At 37.8% G+C, this 10,216-nt stretch overlaps 1 protein-coding gene and 1 long non-coding RNA gene across 2 annotated transcripts; one reads left to right on the top strand and one right to left on the bottom strand.

The window, feature by feature from the left end:
* Nucleotides 1-1,553: 1,553 nt before the first annotated feature.
* LOC145228974 (uncharacterized) lies at nucleotides 1,554-4,128 on the top strand. Its single transcript, XR_013860333.1, has 5 exons — nucleotides 1,554-1,598; nucleotides 1,966-2,168; nucleotides 2,493-2,665; nucleotides 2,807-2,943; nucleotides 3,008-4,128. It is a non-coding gene; the product is annotated as an uncharacterized LOC145228974 (long non-coding RNA).
* LOC145228972 (ficolin-2-like) lies at nucleotides 2,964-7,240 on the bottom strand. Its single transcript, XM_080094201.1, has 6 exons — nucleotides 6,866-7,240; nucleotides 6,596-6,678; nucleotides 6,429-6,525; nucleotides 6,237-6,333; nucleotides 4,830-4,958; nucleotides 2,964-4,612 (listed from the first exon to the last, which is right to left on the bottom strand). The coding sequence occupies exons 1-6, from the start codon at nucleotides 7,005-7,007 to the stop codon at nucleotides 4,426-4,428; spliced, it is 735 nt and encodes a 244-aa protein (XP_079950327.1). The 5' UTR covers nucleotides 7,008-7,240; the 3' UTR covers nucleotides 2,964-4,425.
* Nucleotides 7,241-10,216: the final 2,976 nt, after the last annotated feature.

Raw genomic sequence — 10,216 nt, 5'->3', positions numbered from 1 at the left:
ATATTTCTATGATAGCATAGCTTACGCACTATAATCGGAAAGCTAGACTTGGTGCAGAAAAATAACATTTTAAAATCAGCGCCCAAAAGTCTTTAAATTCGTTTAAGAAACTAACTGCACCAGGATTTGTTGGACACAAATGACGTTTGCACCCATTCACAAAAATATGTTTTTTTCCGGTTGTTTATTGGAAGTCAAACGTTTTTGGCTCAGAGGCTCTTGTTGGGACAACTTAAATAACTTGTTGACCTGTATGAGTACCCACCTATCGAACATTTTTTCCTGATCTAGGCTACAAAATTTGTACGACAGCAAATACGGATTTCCTTAAAGATGTAAAAATAACTACGATCACCCTGTTGATTTTTTTTTCTCATGTCATTTCGCCAAAACAGCATCTGCGGTGCCAATGCTAAGATCGAAACAGCGGAACAACAAAACAATTCTACCCCATCTATTCTGGGAAATTGATGAGGTTTCGATGGGAAAATTCTGCCACTTGGAAGTGATGAAAGACGTGCGGTTGTTTTTTACCGCTTTGTATTTCCCCTTTTCCTAGCACTCAATTGGCACATTTACTTTCGAGACAAATATGTTGGCGATATACAGATGGAACGCGGCCTGGAATTGTTTACTTATTAAAAATTAAAAAGCGGTATTTCACCTGTCCTCTAAACTGTCAAACTGGTCAGATTCTTGTGCTAGCCGTTGGCTTTTGATTTTTTGTTTTATGACAAGCGTTGCAGTGACGTAAGTTTGCAATGTTTCAGACTTAATTAAACCCTCCTGTTCATATCAGTTGGCCGAAAATATTTTGTAGTGATTCACCAAATTAACCTTAAAATGTCCGAACAATTTTGGTCTAATGTGGTCGACATCACTATTTTGCAGAATTCGCTTACCGGATTTACTCGATGCAGTCGATTGGAAGCCAAGGCTTGTAAATGTTACCTTACCTTATAACTGGTGTGGCTTACAATCGAGGGTGGCTTACATTTCAATGTCATACCGATATAATTTGAACACCCTTGGTTTTAAAATATTTCGACTTCATTTTTTGTATGTTGGCTTTACACGTCAACATACGCTCACCAATAGTCGACAAATAGTTTTACTAAAAAGCACCAGAATGAAGTGTTGTAGAAAAATAGTACCTGAAATCATAATTGCGGCTTACAATCGAGTAAATACTGTAGGTGCCAAAATGCAAGTTAACTCATTAAACTTTAGCGATTTGACGCATACCGGTAAGCAATTATCCAGCGGTAGTGTTTGACATTACAGAATCTATGAATGGAATTAAAGACATTGCTTACAATATGAGACTCCAGTACATCTTATATTCCAATTAAGTAAAACGATCTGACATCAAAATTATTGCAGAAAGACTTTTAAGCTAAACGTACAAAATTGAAAATTGTTTATTTCAAGGCTTTTTTAATCAATCGTTGTGAAATTGTTTTGTGCGACACGCATCACTGCACGTAGCGCGAATTCAAAACAGCTAAATAAAATTGACTAGATTGTAAAAACTTTGAGAAAAAACAACCGCAACTAGTCATATAACGCCAAAGCAAGTTATTATGTTCTTGTGTGAGGTATTTGATTTAAATTTAATATCAAGGTGTAATATGCAGTTTGTACAGCACTATAAATTTAAGCAAAATATCTTATCCTTGGCATTTCAACTGCAGAAATTTATAATCAACTCACTTTATTCACGTGTGTGTTTAGGGAAATAAATATGACTATTTACAACTTCATAATTTTACAAATACAAAATCGACCCTGCTTTAATGACATAATGTGTTGTAGCTGTAAGCAACCAACAATTCATTTTTGTTTACAAAGTCACTAATTAAGACTAGTCTTTTTTAAGACATAATGTACGATAATCTTTTTAAATTTATCAATTGCGTAGAGTACTTATTATTAGTTAAATTAATCTATCCAATGTCTCTGCAGTGCAAATTTTGCTGCATCAAAAAATGCAGGAACATTATGCTTCAAAACTGGAACAAGTGGAAGATTTATAAATGAATATTGCTCATCCAGCAGTTTTATTGTAAACAATTGACGTTTCAACGTCCTATACAAGTGGAAGATTTGATGCAAAAGTTGTATCTTAACATGGGAGTATCATATGCACAAGTGCACCAGTCAGTAAGGTAAAAATAATAACCCAATTTACAAATGTTGCTTTTGTTATGAGTAAAATATGTTTTTAAACACATTATTAAGAGTTAAAGCTTCAGATAGTGCACACTGTTTTGACCTATAAGGTCTCATCAGTGCAGCTATAAAGAATTAAATTTGGACCAACCAATTTTACCAAATAATAGTACTTTGAAGTTTCTGTTAAACTTCAGTAATTGTCACAAACAATTTAATTTTGAATCATATTTTACTTATTCAGGTGCTGCAGGTACCTTTGGTTTGTGATAGATTTTGCTTTCAGCACAATAAGAAAAATCCCTCATTTTCATATTTAGGAGAAGCATCCATCTACTTTTTTGGTCTCCACCAACCTTCTGGGATCTAAGAAACGCTTTAAATAGTGCATAGTAATCAATATGGGATGGAAACTCTCTGTGTGAGGAACATGATCGTGCAGGTTGCAGCGAAATTTTGGCAGCCATGGTGTTATCATTGAACAACATGACAGGTTTTGATTAAACCTACAAACTAAGATTATGATAGACTAATTGTTATTGTAAGGGAAAGACTTTTTAACCACACAGTCTGCTGAAACATTAGAATTTGCAAAATACACTTAACTTATAGGTAAAAATATATTTTCATGCAGGTGCCAAATGTGTTTGCGATAAGATTGATACTTGTTATGGATCACATTTCAACAAACAAAAGCCACTCTTGTGAATTTTATTGGCATTAAATTTGTGGCTGGTTGTTCATTGTTTATACTGACAAGATAGAATGAAGGTGAGATAAACATAAAAGACTTGTGCTTGGTTTTACATCAAGTTTTACACAATTTCATGTTTAGATTTCTTGGATCCGCTTATTTCTAGCAAAGCCAATGAGGGCTAAACATCCATGTTTGAATCAAAGTATGTTGGGCCTTGAAGAGGATTTTGTGCAGAAAACCCAAAAAGTGTTTTTTTAGTCATACCAGTAAAAAAAATTTCTCTTTTAATGTACTGTTGCATTTGTTAAAGACTCATTTCACTAATGTTTTTAATTGGTAACCTACCACAAACGTTTTATGTTCACTACAAATGAATAGATAGCCATGTTTAGCTGAGTATTCACTTGGTAAACTTTTCTACATATCATTCTTGTGGCCGCACCTCAAACATTAAGCTGTTTTGTTTGCAAATCAACTGTCACGACAAAAGTATTTCATGTAACAGTGCTCTTTAATTTTTTTCGTGCTATGTAACTTTTGTAACCGATGCTGGTATCCAATGCACCTGTGATTAGTGATGGGACTGGTACTCGGTATCGATGGTAGCGAACGATTTCAGTGGTATCGGTACTCGTACTTGGTATCGAAATATTTTGTCTCAGTTTTCGATACCAACATGCGAGTACCAAAGGCCGACTTACACCATTAAGAATACGGGCAACTTTATGCCAATATTTGCTTCGGTCAGCACAAAATTGGAAAAAAAGTTCCGCCAGGTTACGTATTCTTTTTCGCTTTCACGTGGAGATTAAATTTTTCGGCATGTGTGTGTACACGCCTGTACCCCGACCACGGCAGATAAATTAGCCAGTGATAAACAACTAAATACAACACTACACCTGAGTACTCGGTATCGAAGGTATATACATGTGGTACTCGGTATCGGTACTCGCTTCAAAACCTGGTATCGTCCCATCACTACCTGTGATTGATGTTGGGCACTTTAAATTGGTTCTTTGTTGTTGCATGTTTTGATGTTTATTTGGTGATCACGTCAAACTTTTTGCCTAGGCTGTAAGTGTTGCAGAATTGGTGCATCACATGAAAAGTTTGCAGTCGTTTAGGAATGATGAACTTGTACATGTTTTTTATTGATATACACATGTATATGAAGAATGTTTTTAAGCAAATTTTAAACAATGTTACCAGAAGATAATGACATGCACAAATTTAAGTCACATATATCTTATTTACTAGTATGCGGTGCTGATTTTATTTGCAAACGAAATGGGCAAGTATCAAAGAGACGACGTTTTGATTCTGAAGTTAGACTATAATTACGTTTTTATTCAGCTAAAGCAGTGGTCGGCAACCACCGCTGCCAGTCCGCGAGAAGTTCGTTACCAGGCCGTAGGCTATAGTTTTTCGGGGGAATGTTTTAAACATTTTGAAGTTACATCATAAAATAAGCATTTTTTATTGCTGAACATTTAAAAAAAGGTCTTTTAAAACGGTCCGAAGTGGAAAGAAGGCCGACACCTGACATAGAAAACAGTTTATTTGCATTTAAACTTCATTGTTGATTCTTTAATCGCTTCGTCCCTCCCTTTCCAGTTGTTCCAGATCATGTTGCGATTGTGTCCTTCTGATCTCCCCCACTCAGCGTTAAGTTTTGAAAATGTGCACTGATTATACCACCACCCTCCAGATAGACCAGAAAATAGTGCGCAATTGTTAGGCCATCTGCGTAAAAATTGTCACATTTCAAACGTCAAGTTTTTTATTACGTCCATGAAGTGGCTATTTTGTGCTACTGATCTTTCAAAAATGCCCTTAATCTTTTGGTTTAATGACATCGGAACGTCATGCTGTAACCTGTGAATAATATGACGTCATTCAAATCTTAATAATTGAGTATGACGCCATAAATTGACTAAAAATGCTAGCAAATTGTATTTACGGATCATTATCTTGATCTTTGGTTGTAAATGGCATCCCGTTGTTCCACGCCATGCTGTCACCAGCCGTTCCACTATACCCAGAAATATGTAAACGATAATTGTCTGATTCTCCGTGAACCGAAAATGTACTGCAAAAAAATAATAAATTGCGGTTCGAAGCACTGATTTAACTTGCGTTTAATCATGATCGAGAAAATGTGCCATCCACTTTCTGGCGCCCATGACGTCTTAACGTTGCGCAGCTATTTCCGGCTTGGAGAATGTTCAGTGCAATTGTGCCGCTATGTGTGTTCTTTCACCAAGCAAAATAAACTCAACTCAGCATAAGTAATTCCCAAAATACTTTAAATTTAACGACGTTTCGTAAGTACTCTTATTTAAAATGCGTGTTTATTACTAATGCATTTGTTATTTATTTAGGTTCAGCCGAAGCCGAATATTAGACAGCTTTGCCGAACAAAATTTGGCTGAATTAAACGTGTTTCTAAAGTCACGTGAAGTCGTTGCTACGCGTTTGAGATAAGTTTTACTAGCTGAGCTGCCAAATACAGAATATAGTTGCGTTTTTTTATTGATTTAGTTCTCAGTCGGTCAAATGATTTAGTCAGTGCCAGATTAACCATTAGGCAAAGTAGGCACGTGCCTACAGGCCACTTTAAAATCAGTAGAATTATTTGGCAACACTGATAATTCTAATTTTTTTAGTTGGCAATCCTGATTTTCGGGCCACTTATAAATTGTGCCTACAGGCCAGCAGACCCTTAATCCAGCACTGGATTTAGCCCAACTTTTTGCCTTGAGTGTGCAAAACGATTATGTTTTAATAGTCATATTACTTGCAATTTTAGTTATTGCGTAGTTTAAAAGATTGTCTGGTTCAGAGTGGTAAGTAGGGCCGGGTTCGGGCTTGGGTTCCTTTATAAAAACGGACTCGATTCGGGCCTGACGTTACACTTTGTGTCAGCACTTTTTTAATTAAATTTGGCAAGCTAAGCAGCTAGTCGCTGGCCCTGACCTAATGTCAAACAGCCCTACAACGCCTTGCTTAAGACCAATTGTCTATTGTGTTCGTTGTCTTGGTGTTTTCTGAGCTATTAATGTATACACCTATTAATAAAACTTTCGGGCCTAAACGGGCTTCTTAAAAACGATTCGGGTTCGGGCTCCAGTTTCAGGCCTGTTTACAACTCTGGCCTGGCTCCTTATTGAGCAGAAAGATACGTTTTAAATTTGTGTTAGTAAAATATTCTGTTTCGGCGCAACAATTTTTTCGATCGAAATTGAAACTTTGTGAAAATGGCCGATTCAACCCATATAATTTTGACAAACCATATACTCGATACATCACTAGTTTTAGCAAAAATATAAAATGTAGAATTTAGAACCAATGTGTACTGGAGACGTACCTGTACTGTGCGTAGGCTTCGGAACCGTCAAATGCAACGAGTTTCACATGCAAACTACACAACTTGCCACTAGTTATCCTGTGAATTTTATCCAAACCTAAATTTAAACAGTTAAATTAAGTTTAAGCTATTGATGGTTTTGCCATACCAGAAATCATTTATTAGTTTAAACTACACACAAATTGTGCTCACCTAGCCAAAATTCGCCCAACTTGTTTCCAAACCCGTTTTTATATTCTTGCCAGTTTCGGTTAAAATCCACACTCCCGTCAAATCGTCTTTGAAAAACCTGCCGCGTGGGGAAACATAAAATTTTAGCATATTCGATTTTTTTGTCGTTTTAAAACTTTTTTCTGTACCGTCCATAAGGTGTCGCTCACTGCTTCCTTTTTGCTGCTTGCGTTGAGTTGCTTGGTAACATTTGACAGGCGACTATCAATGTCTGAAAAAGGGGTAAGCATAAATTAAAAATGTGTGCCTATGTAGCCTAACGTATTGGACAATGAATAGAAACTGTTTACTTACTATAACAAATATTCAATAATTCCTTTTGTAATTTTAATAAACTCCTGAAGGCTTGTACCACTAGATGCTGTTCGTAAAATAAAAATATATTTTAAATAAATTACCTTCGAGTTTTTTTCTCATTTCTCTCATTTCCTGTTTAACGTCTTCCAAGTCCAACGCTTCTCCTTTTTGCCCAACAGCACCCTTATCGCCTTTTATCCCGCCTCTTCCCCTCAAACCAACATCACCAGGGGGGGGCAGCATCGCCCTTGGGACCTACTGGACCTACCAAACCCTTTTGGCCAGGTAAACCCCTTGGTCCCAATTTGCCTGGGAGCCCAGTGTCTCCCTTTTGGGCCCTACCGCTTCCGGGTATAACTGTGACGTCATCATCACATACAGGAACGGTGACGTACTTACACTGCTGGTTTCCGCTGATCAGTGACGTGCTGAGCAATACAATTGCGGTTAATCGCAACAGCATGATTTTAAGTAGTTTTCCTTGCTGTTGAAACAAAAAAAATCTTAACACTTAATGCTGAACGCAAACGAGTGTTTTAACTTAGTTATGCATTACAGTGTGCGTTTTGCTGCCTTTTCTAATCCTTGCAATACTTGTTTATCGCAAAAACAAATTATTTAAATATTTCTGTCACGATTAATCGTCAAAGTAAAGTGAAATCGCTGCATTGTTTTGCCGTAACAAACACCTGTAATATTAGATTCTAAACAATAAACTAATAGTAGGCCTGGGCTAATAAAGGCGTCATTCTAAATCAGCCGGTCACCAAGCATTCCCACTTGACCAAGAATTAGGCTAGGTCTGCAAAAGTCAAACGGTTGAATACTGGCAAAGAAATACGAAACAACCTGGATTTTCTAGCCCAGTAATTTTAGCTGATATATTTCCTCCGATATGATACATGCATACGTTTTCAAATTTGCCTTCAAAATCCACAACGAAACTGAAGTATGATTTGCAAAAGCCGTTGGAAAGCCGTCAAGTAAAATTCCAGACGCAAACGGAGTCCATTGCATGGCAAAGCCAAGTCACGAAATGCTGTGTAATATCTTTTTAAGTGTCGTTTTGCTTTAAAACCAAAAACAGCGATCCAGAATTGAGACGACATAGTAACCAAATTACTAAAAATTAGCTGCTGCTGCCAGGCATAATATGTAAAGTGAATGATGCTTCATTGGCAAGTGTTTTGTTTTAAACGACGTTTTAACATACTCTTTAGGTCGCTTTCATCAGGACAATAGCACTCAACATTAAAACACAAAATAAACAAAACCGAAAGGGGAGTACGCAACACCATGAAAATTTAAAACGAACGTGTCCCTCTCTGCTTGCTATGGGCAGTTGCTTAAAGACAAGTGATTAGAAGTCTTGGCGTTTCTTATCTTTGCGCTGATCGTGCGTTTTTCACCGCCTAATCCACAGAAGTATTGAACAGATTGATTCAAGCATGGCATTTCACCCTGTAACTTCCAACAAACTGTAGTGTTGTAATGTGGCTACACTATCTTATACGGCCAATGTCTAGTCATCTGTTGTGTTTGAAGCAACGTCTTGGGTTATGATTGTTAGGAACTTGGCCGGATGGTCTGGCGCGCCTGACCCATATACAGACATAAAAAACCTGATCGGGATTCGTCCCCTGGAGAGTCCTGGGTTCGAACCCCGTGAAAAAAAAATGGGTAATGATTGATAGGTCAGGCCGAAATCTTAACCCGAATACACAAACGTTTTGTTTTGGGATTATTTGGTCACAAAACAAACGAAATTATTGTTCTATGCGTAAAAAAGTTGGCCTGCTGTCTTGGTTCATAGGCAATGATACAATTTTTACAAGCACGATTTCGGACCAGAATAGGAACAGAAAGGGTGGGGCGAAAATGAAAACTTTTCCACAAAATAATAATTGAAATAGATTTATTGAAATATCTTAGGTTTAGACTACTTTTAGTTGCTGCAAATATTATTAACACAACATAAATGTCATAATCTTATGAAAAGTATATGATCCAAAACTATATTTTAGATCAATGGTTCTTAAACTTTCAATCCATGCGCCGCATTATGGAACTTAATTACCTTTCCGCAGCACACTTTGCAGGCCAACTTAACAACAGTTACCAAAAACTGTTAATTATCAATTTTATTGTGGTGGGTAAGGGTGCTTTCTATTACCAAATAACACAACGACAAGCCTTGTAATGTTTTCAAAGACAGTTGTGTTGGATGATTCTAACATGAAAGCACTGCTGCTTCGGCAATGATTTTACCTCATGGTGTTAAAACGCACTTAAACCAAGTCGCATTATCACGACTGTTTTGATTTCTTTCAATAAAACATAGAATACTATTGAATGGAAAAGTACTGTAAAAAGTACTAAATGTAAACTTCTGCTTAATTTTCTTTAAACACTTGGTTGAAACAAACCTGCGTTGTGACCTGTGTGTGTTTTTACCAATTTCTTCAACACCAAAACCTCAAATTTAAAATTAGCAAATACAATAATATTTTAAACTTTGTATCAATCGACGCTATACAAGCACCATAAAACACAACGTCGCATTTTTTTCCATATAATAAGGTAACTTTACATTTTCCAATCTTTATTTGATTTTTTCATATTTTCCAATTCCCTTTGCATTTAGTGCGACAATTTGGCGAACATTGCCAACCAAAATCGAAATTTTCTGTGCATATTTCTATCATGCGCCGAATTATGACGACATTGGGAACCTATTCCATGGTATCTCAAAACAGGGAAAAAACCGAAAGGTGCTAACATGTGCCGAACAAGGAAACGCAAATCCGTCGCCACAACCAGACATCGTCCCCACACGACCGTTGAGCGGGCATTGGTCCTTTCGTTTGCGGCGTCACCGGTCAAGACGACTTAGCACGGGAAGCACAAGTCGCGTCCAAGGACGCCAACAAACGGAACAGTTCCTCGACGTCCGGCCTTGGTTTGAGCCCTGAACATGGGTGGAATCATCGGCTGGACGTCGAGGACCACCTGCTTTGTGTTTGTGGGCTCACCACAAACACTCAAAAATGCGATTTGGCCTGGCAAAGGCATCGACTTCCAGCAACCTCGCGCTCACCTTCCCCCAGAAGAGGAGTGGGAGGAGCAAGACGAGCGACGTAACGGGTCGAATCGAGCGACTTTGTTCCGTCCAGCAGTCTTGTGGTGCGCGAACTGCTAATCGTTTGTGGGTTTCCACTTGGCAGCTTACCACATCGGGACAAGCTCCAGACCCATCCTTTGCCACACCTCTATGTCGCTCACGTGACTGCCAACTATTCGACCATGTCAAAGGTTGAGACCACGTGATTGCATTGCAATGTCCCCCCCCCCACACAAAACCCACAAACGAAAGTTGTGTGCATCTATTGAAATAGCCTAACTTTTAGGGCTCGAGTGAAGCACGTTCTTGGTGTTTCTGCACACGGAACGTC

The sequence above is a fragment of the Phallusia mammillata genome, chromosome 5 (assembly GCF_965637545.1).
Source record: "Phallusia mammillata chromosome 5, kaPhaMamm4.hap1.1, whole genome shotgun sequence".
In the NCBI taxonomy this organism is placed as follows: Eukaryota; Metazoa; Chordata; class Ascidiacea; order Phlebobranchia; family Ascidiidae; genus Phallusia; species Phallusia mammillata.
The sequence above is the reverse complement of the archived record's forward strand: the minus strand, read 5'-3'. Positions and strand labels throughout refer to the sequence as shown.